This window comes from Micrasema longulum, unplaced genomic scaffold (genome assembly GCF_059751315.1).
Source record: "Micrasema longulum isolate JH-2025_06_02 unplaced genomic scaffold, ASM5975131v1 h1tg001720l, whole genome shotgun sequence".
NCBI lineage: Eukaryota > Metazoa > Arthropoda > Insecta > Trichoptera > Brachycentridae > Micrasema > Micrasema longulum.
Genome location: NW_028278898.1, coordinates 194,077 through 214,113, shown reverse-complemented (window position 1 = coordinate 214,113; position 20,037 = coordinate 194,077). Strand labels below are relative to the sequence as shown.

Sequence of the window (20,037 nt, the reverse complement as noted above, 5' to 3'; positions counted from 1 at the left end):
TAGACGGAAATATAAAGCTTTACATTGAGCACCTTTCAGCTTTCAACAGCAAACTTAGGACCAGTTGCACCAAGAAGAGCTAAATAATTATTGCGTTTTTGTCAAATAAGCTGCATATAAAATTTTTAAAACAATCTTATGTTGCTTATTCTTTTTGTTTTATCTTTTTGCGGTGTAACTGGCTCTAATTAATTATAGATACAAACACATCTGACCAATTTCAATGTCCAAAAAAAAATATTCATCAATGTTGAGAAGAATCAGAGAATGAGCAGAATCTAAAATGTTATTTTCCATTTTTTTTGTAAACGAGTACTGGATTTAACTCTTGATAGGAATTTACAAGCTTGTAAAATAATGATTTGAAAAGGAGGTGAATCAACCAAAATGAAATCTTGATACCAATTAAAAATACAGTATTGAGTTTGAAAAAAATCTATCGAAATGCGATCTTTTTAGCAAACTTGAGTTTTTTGAACTATGTAAACGTAAGTGCACAAATGGTAAGATTTAAGCACAATACAAATTTGTGACAAACACTTTGTACATATTAAAAATACGAAAAACCCTCATGCTTCTATAAGAAGATAAGGAAGACAAAAAAAGACATGGCTAAGTCAAATTTAACAAATATCTATGTACTTTGACTTCTCAAATGTCCGAATCATCCGTAAGCGTGCATGAATATTCATATAATTAAATGAAGTAAAAAAAAAAGCATCAAACGTTCATATTGGTTAAATGTTTAATGTTTTAGATACTATATCCATCTACTTTTATGGAGAAAAAACGTGATTGTTTGAAAATTAAATATCCAATTAGATAAATTAAATCCCGACATGAACTATCATTAAAACCATGAACCTTACTTTATTTGACATTAAAGGGAATCAATATTCTATGTCATTAGGATTGAAAATTGAACCGTTGACTCTTACTTCTGTTAGAATATTTTTCTCGACCATTATCTATAAATGGGCACCATGTACACATTTTTTCAAAATGTACAATTTTCAATAAATTTATTTGATAAAAGCATTACGTCAGTTATTTATTTTGAAAAGGCGTCCGTTTTTATTATTTAAAGTAAAGTTACGGCATTTTAACTTTTCCTTTACTGGCCCAAAATATCCTCTCGTTACGGTGCTGAGTAGTAATTACACATGCAAAAAATGAGAGATTTTACATTGGATAAAATGGAATATTCATAGGCAATTGATTCACTTATTTATAGTTGAAGACAAAAGTGATAGTGTTTTTAGTATAAAAGCTAAAAACATCGCTGCACGGGCAAAAGAACCGCCCCTAAAAAAGACGGTGGCCACTAACTGGCGTCTGCGAGAGCACTAAAAACATAGTTGTTTGTGCTTGTGATGCGTAAAATTGTATTTTTTGCTCTAAAATATACCTGGGTTATCGAGTGTGTGAGGTAACGAGTGTGTGAGCAAATTGTACATAAGGATTGATCTTTCCCATTTTTTTATTAAATCTTTTTTTCTGATTCCCATAAGCATTAATTACACATTAAAAAAAATATTTTAACCTATACATTAATGTGTAACTGAATAGTACCGAAAATCTGAACCCATAATTTATTGTAATTATGAAGATATTAAAGTTATTAGATGCAACGTGTACTAGCTACACATCACCGGAAGGGAGAGTTAAATACACTGTTTTGAAATTAACATATTAACGATTAAGTTTTGTATCGTTATTTTTACTAGTTACAATATTTTGAGTTAGTCCAAATGTTTGCAGACGAAAGACGGGATTTCATCCCTTAGGGAGCTATTAAGATTAAATTTTTTTGAATAATTTTTTTGTGTTTCTGATGATTGGTGATATACGTATGTGTCTGGGTCAACTAATTGCTTGTCCTATCTCAACACAGGACTTTTAGCCCCATGGAGATGGGACTTGTGTCTCAAATAATGTGTAATAAACTACACGTAAACACATTTTTTTTATTAATATTCAAAGCATTAACTTTGTGGTCCAACATTTTAATATTATGTTAATAAAATTTGCCCCTCCCTTTTTCCTCCTTTTCCGATTGTTAATCCTTTTGAAATATTAGCTTCATAAGTCACTAACCCTCGGTGGTGGCATAGCAAAGCATGTGTCTAACCTGCATGCCAATTTTATATTTTTGGAAATCTACTATGGTGAAGGTGTGTAGTGGTATTTGCATGTTGGTGTAGTGTTGTTGTCCTGACGAAGAGACGGGTTACGTCTCGAAACCGGTAGACAGATAAATTGGTGAGTGGTTTTATACAAATTTTATTAACATAATACAAAAAAAATTGCTTACTTAAAGCGTTTTTTTACTTTTGTTTACAAGAAACTCCTGTTTATTTCATCTGTACCGTTGAATTAATTTCCGTAATTATTTCTTTAAATTATTTAAAATATAACATAAAATGCATGCATGGAGCCCATTGTGGCTAAGTATCAATTGCTGAATTGCAAACTGGATTCTGATAAAAACGTGGAATTGAAAACTCAAGTGGGAGAGATTATATTCTTTCTGAAAGCGGTAGGAAGCTTGAAGAAAGAATTATTATCACCAATTGGCAGTAGAAAAATGCTTGAAATCTATATTCCATTAATCGCATAACTAGCAGCTGCCAGAGACATATCTATAATAATAAATAAAACGATTGTTAGGTATTTTATTTGATAAAAATTCAATTGTGTCAGTGTTCAAGCGGATAAATAATGAAAAATGGTTTTAAAAACATGTTCATGTAGAAATAAAACATTTATAACCGTACTTATTCCTCATAAAAACAAAAAAAAACATCATATCATAAAAAAGATTTGGAATTAAACTATTATTTGAAGCTAAATTTATCCCTTAATTAACGATTTATTAGCTCGATATTGAATATTTAGTAAACTTGAACGACTTCAGAATACATGCATATGGTACATTTTTGGTCTGAGAAATATAACCACATATCTGATTATGGTAGGCAACTGAAATGGCTCAAAGTTAGAGAGCGGAGAGACTGTCACTCCCTCCCACTTCTGTTCAATGTACTTCATAGTCCTAACGCTCCTATATACCTGCGTAAAAAATTTAAACGCTTATCAGTTCATGGTTTACCTCTTCTTTCTGATTCTCAAGGCACTCTCTTAATACCCATCCACAATCCTCTTTCTTCTCTAAGACATAGAGTGTCCATGCGGCTCGACTGTGGAATCATCTCCCATCCACCATCAAAGATGTTACTACATTATCTCTGTTTAAATCACGTCTGAAAAAACATCTCCTTTCTCTTCCTTTATCTTTCTTCTTTTCCTCTTTTTTCCTATTTCCCATTAAAAATAATAAAAGTTTTGATTTAAGGTAATTTACAAACAAATAGGTTTATTTCTATTTTTATATATCTTTAGCATTTTAATCTTTTTTTTCTATTGAATATGTTATGTAAGTTGAATTATAAAAATAAAACTTTTATTTTATTGGTTGGTTGGCAGACATTTCCATTTGGCAATAAGCCTGCTAATGTACAAATAACATTGTGTACAAAAAGTTAAATAAATAAATAAACATTGATACAATAAAATAGGATAGAATTCATTAGTTACATAAACCTCGCTAAAGAATCTTGTCTAGCTTTTAAACCAGTCATATATAAATAATCAAAAGTAACTGTTTAAAAACAAAGTTACTTTCCTAATTTTGTTGTAATGAATAACCACAAAGTTTGTGCTTTAAATATAAATTATATATATTTTTTTATCAAATAATATTTTTTACAACTACATTTATTTACAAAAACTATTACTTACAATGGAGAAGAGAAATTCAAATTGGTTGCATTCGTCATTTTATACTTTTAAATTATTCTGTATAAAATGACAGTTTATACTTAAAATAGGCACATATCAGTCAGTTAATACTTATAATAGGTACAAAAACTCTTTTTTTTAAACATATCAAAATAATTTCAACCGTTATATTATAAATATACAAATATACATTTAATTCTTATCAAAGAAATCATTCAATTTTTTATGTATTTTTTTCGTTAATTAAGTGAATCCAATTATTTATTTTGTTTAAATGCATGCAATTTCTTTCGTAGATACATTTTTTAATTTAACTACTTTTGCAGGATGGATTGTACAAAAATAAACCTTATTTCAACTAATTTTGTAGATTTTTCATTAGTCAAGTATTAATAAACTTAAATAAATTGTTGGTTTTTCAATAAAAAGTAGTTAACACTTTTTATAAAAACGTAAGCGTATTGATTTTAAAGACGATGTCTGTGTTCAGACGGATAAAGAATACAAGGGATGAAAATATTCCCGGGACAAGTGTTTTCGACTCGAGGGCTACTCTCAGGTAAAAATAAAAAATCGAGCGGGGATAATCGAAGTTCGCCTCGTAGTGTAGAGGTCAGCAATTTGCCTGCTATGATTCTTAGTTTGATTTCTAGTAGAGTCACTACAACTTTTTTGATGCCCTTGGACTGCTACCTGAAGCGTGAGATTAATCACCTTATTTATTTAATAGACGACCGAGGTACGTTACATTTGGTGTTTCCAATGCACAATTAAATGCGAATAAAGAAACGATGAAGAGATATGCCTAAAAATATTTCAAATTCTAATAATTAATTGTTTTTCTGTCTCGCCGATTCATGATTTTTGTTTAAGTATTCGTAATAAAAAACGATGATTTAGCCTTGTCTTTTTTATAACAATGGTTAAATCAAGTACGCTACGCCGCGTCGTGTTTGTCGTTTATCGTAATTTTTAAGCCAAGGTGTAGGAATTAAGTTTTGGCAATATATCTGCATTATCTCAAGTTGTTAAAAAACATAACGCTACTTTTCGTAAGTAAGAAGAATTGCTTTGTCAAAATGGATACAAATGAGAACAAGGAAGCGTATATTCTCCATTTCAAGGCAGATGAAGAACACATTTCTGGGTGTGAAATAGAACCAAGACCCCGGACAAGTGCTTTTGACTAGATTTTAATATATTTCAATTGATTTATTTTATTTACGTTTACGTACATTACAAAAATATTTCAATGCATACATAACACGAAAAAATTAATACTAAAATTTAAATATACAAAGATTGTAAGATAAAAATACCCAGCAATTACAAAAAAATGATGCCCTCCTCTCTGAACTTTATTTCACTAATATGAAAAATGTCGATATCTGAAGAAATACGGTTGAGTAAAGACATTGCTCTTCCTACTGGCATAACCATCGGCAACAGCCATCAAAAACAGCTTAAGCTTCCTTGGGAACATAAAGAAAAATACTCTTCATTGCACTGATGTTGATCGTAATACCATGGATTAATCGAAAAAAATACATAAGCAAGTATGCATTTCTTTTTTTGTCCAAACTATTGTAGCCAAGCATTCCCAGTATGAAGTCAGACGGGTACAACCACGGATGGTATCCGCACTCACTTAAGTAAAGATACCTCAGAAATTTCTTCTGAACCGACTCCTCATAGATAGCTGCTCTTAATAAAAATCTTATCAACATTTATACTTCTGTTAATACCTGTTGTAATATCAACTGAATTTTCAGTAAAAATTGACATAATTAAATTAGAATCTTCATTTGTTGTAACAGAAATAAAAAACATTTCACTCTCATTGGCTGATTTAAATGCCCACTTTACACAATTTAACAATGATATTTTATTTATCTACAACTCTACATTCGCTGGTATCTCTTTTTGTAACCACATGGCCAGAAATGTGTCAATGACCCAAAAAAATGGTCTATTATCCAGTACCTTCATAAATGGAAACAATAACTTAAGTTTATAATTGTTTCGGTTTGTTTAAATGATATTTTAGTTGTTTCTGTAATAATGGTAACTGAAAGGTGGAACTCCGAAACAACTATAAGATTCATCCAGGAATTTATATCCCACGAATGTTTTTGGAACCAATAATTGTCTTCATACCAAAAAAAACCCTCAAGTTTTTGTATTTTTCTTGATAAAATAATGTTTAAATAGTGTTTGAATCTTAAAATAATAACCAAATAGGGTTGTCTATACAGAGAAAAAATGTTCTACGATTATTGACCACAAAGTAAGTTACATAATACAACAATACAACGGGGCGTAGGTACTTGGGTTGAGAATTTCAAGTGCAAACTGAAACTACGCATTACCCGTTTGTTGTTAAACTAAAAACCAAACCAAAAATTTGGAACGCTTTTGTTTCATGCAATAGAACTTAGGGGCTTCTCTTATGAATAATTACTATGAGGTTTGAACGCACTGCGTAAAATAAGGCGGTGCGGCGGTGGTGTTTCATTTCAAACGGATTTGGGGTCACTTATACCTTTCTGCTAATACCTCAGAGTAATAATACGTCAACCTATAGAGAAAGTCTATCACTATGTTTCATAGAACGCAAGCGATGTTGGTTAGCAACAAATTGGCGGCCATTTTGTTTTGTTTGACAACACACGCGTAACAGTTCCATCGGATGCTTTTCTTGCTGTGGTTGGCTTTGTTTGTAAATAACTTGTATATTTACGTTCAAATGAATACAAATTGATAATAGTAAATTGCAGTTTATTTGATTACAACAGTAGGAGCGTCAAAGGTGTTAGAGGAGTCAGTTTTTATAGGTAATTGATTTCGAATATTTTCCAATAATTTACATTGATTTTTGGCATTTATTGTCTCAACACGTGTTTTATATTGCTTAAAAACTTTTTCTATATCAATATATTTACTTAATATACAATTTTTTCTCAATTTAGGGGATACATTTGTGAATTAAAGTATGTTTACTCTTGATAACGACAGTTGATTACGGGCAAAATGTCGGGGCCTCACCAGGCATCCACATAAAGTTTGAGTCTTTATCGAGTAGAGGTTGATTCAAATTATACTCAAAAACAGCAACGTTAACCTTGAAATTGCATTTAAAATGACGTGTCTAAATTTCAAGCCGCTATGACTCACCGTTTCGGAGATGTGACGGACAAACGAACAAACTCAACACAGGACTTTGGTTCTATGGAGTTGGGATTTATGTTTCAATAAAAAATACAAAAGCATATTGTGAATAAAATGAATAAACAAATAAATAAATAAACACACATATGTATTTTCAGTTTTATAAAATAAATATAGGCAAATTATAGAAAAATGAGTGGGAATAACCCTGCAATAATAAATACACAGGTTCATATTTTACAGTATTTACAATGCAAATTAATATCCATTTGGCAATTTATTTATTTATCGCAACTTAATACCCAATAGTCATAGAATGGTTTTACTACGTTTGGGCTACTCTATAGTTTGGCGCATTATTACTCTGAGGCTAATACCAACGTGTAAACGGTTACTTCATACTTGTCAATAAGCTGGTTAGTGCACAAACATAAGTGGTAATATATAATAAAATTGATTTTGTATTTGGTTCAGACTTTAAATAACTACGATAACAATAATTATTGTGTGGCACAATAATTATGGTGATGTCACACTAGTCGACATAGAACACAAGACTTGATATATCTCTCTTATTTTTTTACACATTCATATTATTTATTATTCGAGCATTTTTCTTTTATATATTGAAATGTAACATAAAAAATCTATGAAATTTGACATCCACAACTTGTCTATTGCAAATAATTATAAAAATGCATACATAATCACAACAGTTATAATACGTACCGTTTTATCACGCAACATTCCAACTCTGCAATTAAGTGTGGCCTCTGAAGCCAAGTGAGTCCTAACTTGAAGGGCCGAAGCCCCATTGAGCGGCTCATCAAAGTAAGGGCCCCAATGATGTTCATGGTGATGTTTTGGTTGGTGACGAAATGGGTGAAGGTCTGAAAAAAAATTGGCCCTTATTTACTCTTTGCCTTTTAAACAAAAAATAGTGAAGTATTGAAATAATGTAAGATCGTAAATGGTTTGACCAGGGTCTGAGAGAGCGTTTTATTATTATAGCGCTGAAGAACAGCATTTGTAAAAAAGGGCGGTTTGACCTTTAGACTGTCAGATAAATTAAGTTTGCTTGAGACTTATTTGTTGCTAAATAATTGGAGTCAATAAGTCTTCATTGGGTTCAACTTGACGAGAAATGCCTATTTTTAAATGCTTGACGAACTTAATGATTCTGTTAATTAAAAATTGAATTTACTGCAGTGGCAATTTTTTTTATGTAACAGCAAATATCATAATTAATATAACACCATAATTTTTTTGAGACTTTCTTAATTATTTTTTGTCGATAGACAATAATTCAAAACGTTGATTTCCAAAAGAGTAAACGTTTGTGAGTTTTTCTCTAAAACGTAGTTTTTTTTATTGATGCAGTAAAATGCTTTTCTTCCCCTCATCATTATCATAATAACCTCAACTACCCTTTTCTTCCCTCGTCTCTATTCTATATTATTCCTCTCAACCTCAGCTTCTCAGTAGAACCTTTATTTTATGTATGGAGTCGGCTCCTAAATCTTCCCCAATTTCGAGGAAGTGGTTCTTTCATGCATATTTTTCTCCACCACCCAGTATTTTCTACTATAAAACGCCAACAACAGAAGAAAAAAAAGAACGGAATGAAAGATGTTCCTAAGAATTGGGGTTAAAACAAAGTGTCGGCCAAATCTGTTTATTCGTAGGACAATTTTATTCAGACAAATGCTGATTCATTTCGCTCTTTCCGAAATTTCACTCATACGCTACAAATTTATTACGATATTTATCTGTTTTCGTTGTTGTTCTAAGTTTGGTAGAAAAAAAGATTGTGGGAATGCGGCCGAGCGCTAAAAAATACTTTCAATTTCGTTAGCGTTATAAATATTTAATCTACTCCGGAGGTTGAATTGGCACTTTGAGAGACGTGTCTTTTTTAAGAAATGTGTCCCATAAAAGTTGAGAACGTAGCGTTTGCTAAGTACCGACCGAATGGTTACTTTACGCGATTAAATTCTGTATACTTGATCGTGAATCGACACACGCAAGCGATAGACAGATCATTTATCTCTACGCTCCAATTACGAGTAAACACATTGTCGTTGGTATTTTCTATTAGGTACTCAAACAAATTATTTAGTTAATTATATCTTGTAACAGAATAATTTTCAAAAATAAATAGTAATCATAAAACCATCGCTTATTAAGTAATCCAATTGAGAAAATGGACAAATTTTTGTATTCAAAATTTTAATTCTATGAGCTTTTGTACAATTTTTTTTTACAAAAAATCCGTATTTATAAAATGTGAGTATCTAAATAAGTTAGTTTTTTTAAAAATCTCCTTTTTCCGTTGCCTTGTCGGGTCCCCTCGACGTCGACGATCACTACAGCGTATGCCTTTCTGTCCCGTGCCACTTTTATATAGACCGTTTATTGATGTACTCGCCACTTAAACTAGCCAATGATAGATCATGAACCCTGTTTATGCCTAGACTTCCATATTTTTATCTCGATTTTTTTTTCTTTGTAGCAACAAATTTAGATTTGAATAATTCCCTACGGAGGAAATTCAGCCTGTCTGGAAACATTAAAACATACTTAAAACATCCTTGAAATTTATTTAACTTAGTTATATTATGTAAACATGTTCCAACATAGAGATGCAGACAAATTTAGGTAAAGCAATCATGGAAGTTCAGGCATTTACAAGGTGTATGACCTGCCATTTAATATTTGCAGACGATACGGCACTTGTGTTTTTGCGGAAAAATCCACTAGAAATGCAGAAAAAATGTATTTTTTTGATTTTTAAATCCACTAGAAATGCAAAAAAAACATTTAAAGCCCTTAACATTTTGTATTAATCTATCAGATTATTATTTGGAATCGACAATTAGCTGTTGAAAAAGTAGAATACTTTAAATGCCTAAATAGTTTATTTTAACTTAAAAACATGACAACATTTGCATTATGAATACTTTCTTGCCTTAATTTATGGAATTTGATGTCTTAAAAAGGGTTTTCGTCTGATGATTTTCTTTGCATCATTAAATTTTTTTCAGCCTCTCCTTAATTTTTACAAAATTATGGATATTTCAAATAATGTGAAACAAGGGGTGATGTTGTACGCGGCTAAAAGGTTGCCATTAATTTTATCCACCCAGAAAGGGTTAAAGAAAGCTGTAAGAAATTCTTCCAAAAATTGAGCAAAGGGATGTAATAATTTGTAAATGTAATAAATAAAATCTTGCCTTTGTTATTTTAAGAGCTTGTTCCAGAGAATGAGAGATCCGTCGTAGATTAAAACGTTAACACATCAATAAAGTACTAAAAATGTTTATATTACTTATCACGCCTTGAACTTGATTATATACATTTAATAAATACGAGTATTAACCACCCTCAGTGTAATAACGTCGCTTCAGTTAGTTTTTGTTCAAAGGACCTTTTTTAACAAAAAAAACAATTTTGTCTTTATCTGTTGTCATATTTTGTAAAAACTTTTACCTCTATTTATGCAGATTTGCGTTTTTGCTTGTTGGATTAAAACAAACTGAAGAGATGATAAAGCGTCACAGCTGTATAGACTGCACTTCACTTTATTGTATAAAACGATAGCGTTGGAAATTTTTGGTTTAACAACAAACGTGTAACGGAGGGTTTCAGTTTGCCCTTGCAATATTCGAATTGAATTTAAACTGTATCTAACTTTGTGATTAATAATCGTAGAATGATTTTTTTCCCGTATGGGCGGCTCTACAGCTGTGGCGCCTTTTTACTCTGAGGTACCACCTAATAATAGTACCATACAATTATAGTATGGTACTATTTAACCAAACTATATCGCATAGTATTATGTTATAATATAGTTCAATATATTAATGAAATATTTACAACTGTGAAATAAAGATAAATTTTTCCATTGACATTTTTGGTGGAACTGCATATTAATTTTTATAATAAAAATAAGTTAATGGTTTTATTTCACTTTTATTTTAAAAATTTACCAGTGACCGACATTGTCAGACTGCTGGAAGACGAGAAAAATGTCATATGCAAGTGCAAGCAAGGGTGGTAAATTATGTTTTTATGTAATTATGAGAATAAAAGAGTTTTAATTAAAATAATTTTAGTTTAAAGTAAAAACAATTGTATGAAGTTAAGTTTTGTTTGAATGTGTATAATAAAAAAAAAAATCAAAAATTTCAAAAAACATTTAAAAATGTATTTAAATTCCACTGATTTAAATTTTATTAAAACTATAACCTCTTCTACGGTTTTTACCTGACAGTAGCCATCATATCGAAAATACCTGTTTAGGGTTCCGGTTCTATTTTTAACAAATATAAACTATTTATCCTTCGGCAATTTGTGATTTTAAAACTCTATGAACAAATTTAACAAAATGAATCATTGAAATATTTTAGATCATAACTTTAATTGGTACTTTTAATGTTTGTTTTGTAAATATAAATGAAAATTTTAAATTTATTTTGGTTTTTTTTCTTGTTTTGGTTGTATTTATGAACACTCACTATTTTAAGGTTTTTTTCCAAAAATTTCTAATGTATTTAACATAACTTTTTATATCCCTATTTTCTTCTTTGTTAATTATTTTGTCCGTTTATTTTTCTTCTTAATATTTTTTTTTCAAAGCATTAAAAACAAAATAAATAAATCTTTATTATTTTATATGTGAACAATATTATGTCTGTACTCTTTTACTTGAATCTTAATATGAAAACTAATGTCTGAGCACCCGATTATTATAAATTAATTTTTTATCTCAACAAACGCGTTTTAATACTTCATGTTTTTCTTTTTATAATGCGATAATATTGTTGTAATGAAATGTGTTTTTTATTTAATAAAGAATAAATACGTCATTTTTATTTTGATCAAGGCTTTAAGATTAAAATAGTTGTTTAAGCACTGTCATTGTTTCCATCGGTTGAACAATAAAGCCTCATTCAGTTAAAAAGATAAATTTAAAACAAGGTTTATTTTTTGTTTTTATTATTAATATGTAATGTACAATACATACCTACATACTCGATTGTTGTTTGTGTTAATAACTTTACAATTAAAATTAATTTAAATATTTAGTCTGACCTCAAAGTTAGCTCTTGTAGTAAACCCTTTAATTCTGGATATTCATTCAAATATACACGATATCTAAGATTATTTATTCCCATTCTTCCACCAAAATTAAAAAGCGTCGAGTTTATTTTTCCTACTACTGTTTTCTCTTAGAACGTATATTTTTTTTTTGCTTGTGTAAGTAGTCAGCATTATACCCAAAAGTTCGTTTTTTAGTTTGACAGCTGACTTCTAGCCGGTTTGTTTGTTTTGGAAAGAAATATAGTACTTTTAAAAAGCCAAGTTTTCAAAATAACTCGCTTAAATTATATCAATTTTATATTTGAAGCACTAATTTTGTGGTTATTCATTAGTATAAAATAAAAAAAACAACTTTGTTTAAAACCACTACTTTTTTATTTTTTTCCACCGACCAGTTTCAAAGAAAACAAGCTTCTTTGGCAAAGTTTACGTAACTAGTCAAGGTTGATGTAATTAGTTTGTTTTGAAGCCAGTCGGTGGAAAAAAAATAATGGTTAAAAACAAAGTTGCTTTGTGTATTTTATTAAATTATTTTATTCGAGTAAATATACATCGTAAGATTTTGTTTTGCACGTTTTATCATTATTATTATAAATAATTATAAATAATAATAATACACTAGCAGCTGATGCGTGTATATCAAGTAGACGTGGGTAAGACCCTGTCACCGAGAGGATACGTGTCACTTGATCCGCATCACCAAAGTGACCGTATCTTTAAGTAGTTCAATTGAACGAATGTGTATTTTGCTCATTAGGCTCATTAAGGTCATCATATCTCCGCATCTTTCGCATCATCGTATCATTTGTGTCTCCATATCTTTCGTGTCTTTCGTGTCTCAAGTTCGTTTCGTTCTTTCGTTTGCTTGAGACAAATGCGTACGAGCGGTGAATAAAACAAATAATTCTAAACCTTTGGCTGGTTTGTCAGCATGATTTTCTTTATAGATTTGATAATATTGTTTTTTAGATATTACAATATCACAAACCTGTAGAAAACAGAAAAATTATTTTATTTACAAAAAAACCGTTATATTATATATTATAGAAAGTTACATTTTGTGCTAGGTTTATTTTTTAAAAATTTACTTATACAATTAATTTTTAAAATCCCTTAGAGGGCTTACATTTTAAAAAATTAGGTTTTTATATTTATAAAGTGTGCAGTTATAAAATATATATTATAAAATAAACTAAAACAAATATATAGAAAAATATATTTTTTTTAAAAACACTAATTGGCCTCTAGCACAAAATGGATAACTGACCCAATAAGTAATTCCACATTTAGGTTGTTTTTTTTTACATTGTTTCATTTTGAATTATTTTTTAATGTTATTTCTGAAATTGAAATATTTTAATCACTATTTATTTTAAGTTAATTTATATTTTTTTAATGTTTATTATTATGGTTTAACACGGGCACAGCCTAAAAAGCCATTATTAGGTAAGTGAATATGAATGTTTTTATAATGAATTAAAAAAACTAATTAATTAATTAAATTGTTTCTGTAATTATTTATACTGAACAGAAAAAATATATAATCTAATAAACTCGAGTGAACAAACTAACCTCTTGTTCACATAAGAGGGCATTAATGAAATACGAATACCTAATGTTTTCATCTCAACGTAAATAATGATTCACAAAATGGCATTTTTATCGCAAGCTTTTCATAATTAGTTTCAATTAAATTTCAAGTGCGACGCGCGGGAGAAGAACAAAGCAGCCAGTTTAGGCATTTAGATACCTACTATAGATGCAGAGTGTATATGTTATGTAGGTATCTAATCTACATACTTACCACAGAGATAAGGACACAATCTCGTTCAATGAATGAACAAAATGAGCTAGAGATCCATAAGACACGAAGATATGAAAGATCCAAATGACACAAAGAGCCGAATGTCACAAAGAGCCAAATGATACAAAGAGCCATTTAGTTCAGCGCTCTTTTCGTTCGCGAACTAACTGACCGAGATGAAAGAAACATGTCTCTAGTTCAATGTTCTGACCTTGTCAGTATGACATGGTCGTTCGCGAACTACACACCTCTAATATCAAGTGTACATGGTTATTAAACATTATAAATTGATGTGTGCATCTAGGCGGTTTTTGAACACACTAACTGAACTAGCACCAATCACTTTCTCGGGAAGACCATTTAATTTCTTCACAACTATGTTCATCAGAAAGTTCTTCCTGGGGTTGGATGAGAAGGAGATAGTGTTAAGTTTCAATGAATGACATCTGAGATGGCGGTTTTTATTCATAGTAAACATTGATTTTAACTTGGGTACATTATATTGCTCAGTTAAGATTTTGAACGTTTCAATCAAGTGTGGTGACACACTGCCTCCGCTCTTCCAGTAAACTTAACCCGAGCTCCCTTATGCGGTCCTCATATAATTTATTTCCTAGAGAAACTACCATTATAGTTGCTTTTTTCTGGACTTCTCCAACAACTCTATGTCTTTTTTAAAATAGGGACACCAGATTTGGTTGGCATACTGCAAGAGTGGACGAACATATGTTTTATAAATTTTGTGGAACAAATCTTGGGTGATGTGAGCGAATATTTTCCTTATTAAGTATAAAAGGGAATTGGTGCGTTTGACAATTTCGAAAATATGTGATTCCCATTTTAAATCACAAGTAATCACAACTCCGAGATCTATTTGTGACGTCACTGCTTGCACTTGACTTCTATCCACGGTATATATTATTTTCGGATTTCTAGGGCCCATGTATAGGACGGCGCAAATCTCAGAGTTAAGCGTTAAGAGCCATTATTTCGTCCATTAAAAATCTGATCAAGGTCATCTTGTATTTGCTGGTGGCTTATTATTGGGTTGGCAAACAATTTTGTACCGTAAACAAAGAACGATATGGGCGTACGAATTATTTCTCTCAAATCAGTCAAGTAGATTCCAAATGCAATCGGGCCAACAACTAATCTCTGGGGCACCCCGCTCAGAACAATGAGAGGATCTGAGATATCCTCCCCTGTTCTGTTGCATTAACTTTTCCGATTCATTATTAGTTTTTGACCTATTTTGCATTAAATTTGAATGTTTAATATCTTATGAACTATAAAAATTAAATCTACCAAATAAATCAAATTACACCCTTAGTAAGTAGAGAATATGATTTATGTTTTATGTCCACGGAATTTAATTCAAGTCTTTAAGTGTTGATAGGAACAAAAACTACATAAAAAAATATATTTCACATATGTACAGCACATATATAAAAATAATGTACTCTTAAGTAAACCTTTTTTGTTTTTTGTTTACGTAGGTTAAACACACGTTTTTGATATAGTCACTGTAGTTGCTGTTTTGGATAAAAGAAAACAAGTTAAACTCAAGAATCGATAGATTTGTTTTTCGAATGAAAGAACAAAACAAAATAGTTTTATTGAAAAACAAACTTATTTGCCTAAACATTGTTTCTGCCGAAACAACAACTTTATATGTTAGGCTTTATGGATTTTGTATTTTCTGGTGCTGACAAACATATACATTAGATACGTTCACTGTTGGCAAAAAAACAGCAATCAAAATAAGTTTTCGCTACAGAGGATAAAATAATTATCATGAAAATACTCAAACAAAATAAGTATGATCAAACCCCTTTTTCAAATGAAAAAATATCGAAAAATCTAGAAAGCCGCAAAGTTCGTAGACCGTTAATATACCGTTTTTTTTCAAATAAATACAACACAAAATAAAACATTTCTTTTTTAGCAAGGGTCGACCGAAAATATAAAATACCAAATCACTATTATACATCTTCTAAAAACACCTCGTTTATCTCGTCTTGTCCAGGGACTATAAGATATTGCATTAAAAATCACTGTTTTTAAGATACATTTTTTTTTTCACTCACCGACACATACACACCCTCACACATTCATTCACACAAATTCACAAACACATGCATGAATACAAACGTCGCACACATCCAATTTTATAAACGCTTTTCTTTTAAATTACCTATGTTTTATTAGATCAACAGTGGATTTTTTTACCGTCTCTAGTATTGTTAATATATTTCTACTTATTTTTTTTGTAAATAGCTGTAAAAATCCCAAATAAATAGTAATAATCAGAACATTAATAATATTTATTCGCTAAAATAAAAAATATCACTATACTTCAGTAAAAATATATTTAAACACATTCCTTTAAGTGATATTATTTTATTGCACTATATTTCTCAGGAATAAATAATGTCATCTGCTGCACCAGGTAAATACATATGTGTCATTTTTTTATACAAGTTTTATTTACTAAATAAATGCAATGATAGTACAAACCAAAGACCTTTACATAATAAACACTGAAATATTAAAGTTTTTATTTATTTGATTCTTAATAAATTCCGATGTCTCTAAACAATTTTAAAAACTCTAAATATTGTTAATTTACCAACTGGTCTCAGAAGTATTAAAATATAATCATGTTTTTATTTATTAAACACTTTTAATACATATAAAGGCGGTCATATTGCCTTAAGGTAATTTTTTCCTATCTCCCCAGTTCAGATTGAGAAAATAAATAGTTGGTGTATGGACATATTCCAGGTATTGAAACAAACCCGGATCCGTTTGTCAGATTTGCACTATTTTTTTAGCTTAAATGAACGGTAAATTTCCTAGAGAGGAAATCTAGAATGTCTGCAAACATTTGGACATGCTAAAAACATGGTTAAAATAACTGGTATAAGGAGAAGTATAAAAATTGTTTTCAGGCCTTGCTTAGTAGGCGAATTCGTTTAGCCGGATGAATCTCACTCTCATGAAAAAGGTTTCAGCTATTTTATTTCACAAAAGTCAACAGATGGAGGAGTTGAAGAAAATGTGGATGTTTAAACATGGGCAGAATGGTGAATATTACACAGTCTTTAAAGTGGTCTTAACTAACCAATGACATGTCATAAGTGTTGTAAATGACTTGACTTCCATATTCCCTTCTCAAATATGTTTTTTCTCTCTGTTGCGGCAAATTGCTTGTTTACAAAAGATTTATGTTTTTTTTAGAACAAACGTTAACTGATATGTTTATTTTTTGGGTGATACCGTGTGTGTTGGATTTGTTCTGACGTTTTGGCTACCATTGCAGAAGCCATTTTCAGGATAAACTGGGTGTTTTGTAGAAAAAAGTTCGTGTTTAATTACTAGTAATTTGTACCGTGTCGCAGTCGGCAGAAGGCATATTTTTATCATTTTTTGTAGTATGTAGTGCTGGAAACCCCGTTGAGTTTAATTTAAGCCCGTCGTCTTTGTTTATGTAATTTGGGAATCTGTGTATTTTAATTGCCTCTTTTATTAAATAAAGAATAATGATATAAATAAAAACAAAGTAAAATTGGTTTCAAAATTCTTAAATTCTAAGTTGAGTGTGTAAAAAAACAAAAAAAAAAAATGAGGAAACCAAACAATTTAAAACAGTGTCAAAAAAAGTGTTATTTTTTATGTATTTCGTTATCAAAAAAGACTTGATTTACTTGTATTTAATTTTTTTAAACTTTTATTTTATTGATATATTTAAGATTTTTTTATGTAAACATAATTATATTGTGTTACCAAAATATTTAAAGAGAGAAATCCCTACAAAAAAACTGCTTTTGCAGTTTGGCGCGAATCAAAAAAAATGTTTAAAAGAAAAAAATAATAATAATAAATAAAAATTATTCGTGTAAGGTAATTACTGGGTTTACACAAAATTTAAGGTTCAAATGCAAAAAAATGTCTGGTGTCTGTGGTGGCTCTAACTATAATGCTTTTTTTTCATCTATTGATAAATTTACCACGCCCTTTAATTTATTTAAAGACTAATTCTTTCTGGCTGCAATGTGATTCCACTTGCTATTTAATGATGTTCAAACTTACATACACCTGAACACTTACTCCCATATACACACAAACACACCTATACACTTACTCTTATACAAATACACATAAACACACCCTTTTGTTGTATCACAATTTAATATTTATGATTTTTATTTAAAAACTTCGCTGGTCTGTCTTTAAACCGTATTTTATTATGTTATTCGATCATTTTCGACTGTATGTTTCTGTAATATGAATAAATAACACTATAATTGGCATTGCAGTGTAAAACTACAAGTAAAATCTCGTTGGCTATGTCGTCGAAAAATTAAAAGAATTATCTCGTCGTTACCTCGTCTCACATTATTCATTTCCAACTGTCTAAAAATGATAAAATTTAATAAGTTGTATGACTTCTGTCATTTGTAAATTTTAAGACTTTGCTAAAAGCAAGAAGGTACTTAATCAAAACATACTGTCGGTAGAAATACGCTGCTAGGGACAAAGCGTTAATATAAAAAGGCTATCTTTTTCATGTTATTAAATCATTGTCGACTGTTTGTTCCTGTTAAATAAATAAAGTAAATACAAAAATATGGCACCTCACTAAGGGCCCAAAACAGCAAAATATTTAGTTTTGAGAATAGGAGTCTCAGAGAAATCATGGGTGTGCGGTGGTTTGACTTGACGTGAGAAATGAAGAAATAAGAGAATGAACACAAAAAACTCCAGTGACAAGACACACCACTGTCATCACGCGGATGCAATATGGTTAGCTGGGCCATATACTGCGTATGCCTCTAAAGAACCTAAACTATGCTTGCTTGCTTTACAAGGAATCAGATTCTGTACGTCCAGGACATTCACAGCAGTTCATCCTGTCAGAACCTGACTTGAGAGGATGTACAAAAACTGGCAGGTGACAGAAATGCCTAGTGGCTCTTTGTGGACATCATATGCTTCAACTAGGAAGGGGACATGAAACGATGATGATGGTGATGATAAAATTAAATTTTAGTAAGTATATTTCCATACCGTCTTGTTCGTCCTGGTTAACGGCAGTCGTCGTAAACACGGAGAAGTCCTTAGCAGCGATGGAGTCTCGCAGCTGTTTAGTGATGTTTCTGAAGATCTCCCTCGACAATTCCATGGCAGCTTGCCTAGCCACCTCTCTAGGGTCCAAGGTACTTTTCGCAGTAGAACGTCCAACCGTGGTGGTACTGACGGTACTGCTGGATGTTCCATCATCCCCTGGAGAAGGAGACGGGACGATGGTGTCCGTTGTTGAAGACCCTGTAAAATATCCATTTTTAATTATTACAACATTCTAGAATTTTTTCTTTTACTGTATACGAGAGTAATTTAAGAGTCCACTTCACCAAGAAAACCTCTTTTCGTGAGAACTATACAGAGTTAATTTATTTTTTACATAACATATCATAAATATATGTTTTTCAACTATTTCTATTCTTATTTTCTGCAGCCATATATTAATTCCTCTTTAAAATATTTTTTGTTTTCAGTTACCTAAACCATATCGCACCTTTAGAACGAAAATGACTTAACGCAAAAAAAAACTTAAAATGAGTTCAGATCATAAAACGACTTCAATAAACATTTTCTATCTTTCTGCATTAAAAAAATGCAACATTCAGGTGGGAATAGGACAAAACCGTAACATCGGTCTTTTTGTTACTCAGAGAATTTAGGTACCGTGTCCAGTACGGATGTGACGCTCTAAGTATTGTGTTTATATTGCTGTGTAAAAGACGCAACGCAGATAAATAAATAGTGACGATTGAGTCGATTTTATTCCGATACAAATGGCAACTTATTTTTTTTTATATTAAAACAACCAATTGAGCTTTGTGATTGTTTCGTTCTGACTCACTGATAATTTTTGTGACTTATTTAAGTTGATATAATTTCGTGAATAAATAAAAATATGTGTTTGGGGTCCTGATCTGACCTAATAAAAATTATGTCATTATCTAATTTATCGAAGTGCATTTGTTTGTTGGTTTTTTTTTCAATCGAATAATGACTCATTGAATTAATATTTTATAATAATTTATTTTTATTACGTTTTTTTTTTTTCATAGATTCATGTCTGAATGCTTTGAGTA

The 20,037-nt window shown here is 30.5% G+C and overlaps 1 protein-coding gene across 1 annotated transcript in view; it reads right to left on the bottom strand.

Annotated features, from left to right (window-relative positions):
• dpr18 (defective proboscis extension response 18) overlaps nt 1-20,037 on the bottom strand; it is a 115,653-nt gene that overhangs the window by 18,509 nt on the left and 77,107 nt on the right. Inside the window, exons 2-3 of the mRNA XM_088237423.1 lie at nt 18,947-19,204; nt 7,699-7,859 (exon numbers count right to left, since the gene is read on the bottom strand). Coding sequence (XP_088093549.1) covers nt 7,699-7,859; nt 18,947-19,204 — 419 coding nt within the window. The remainder of the gene's footprint in view (nt 1-7,698; nt 7,860-18,946; nt 19,205-20,037) is intronic.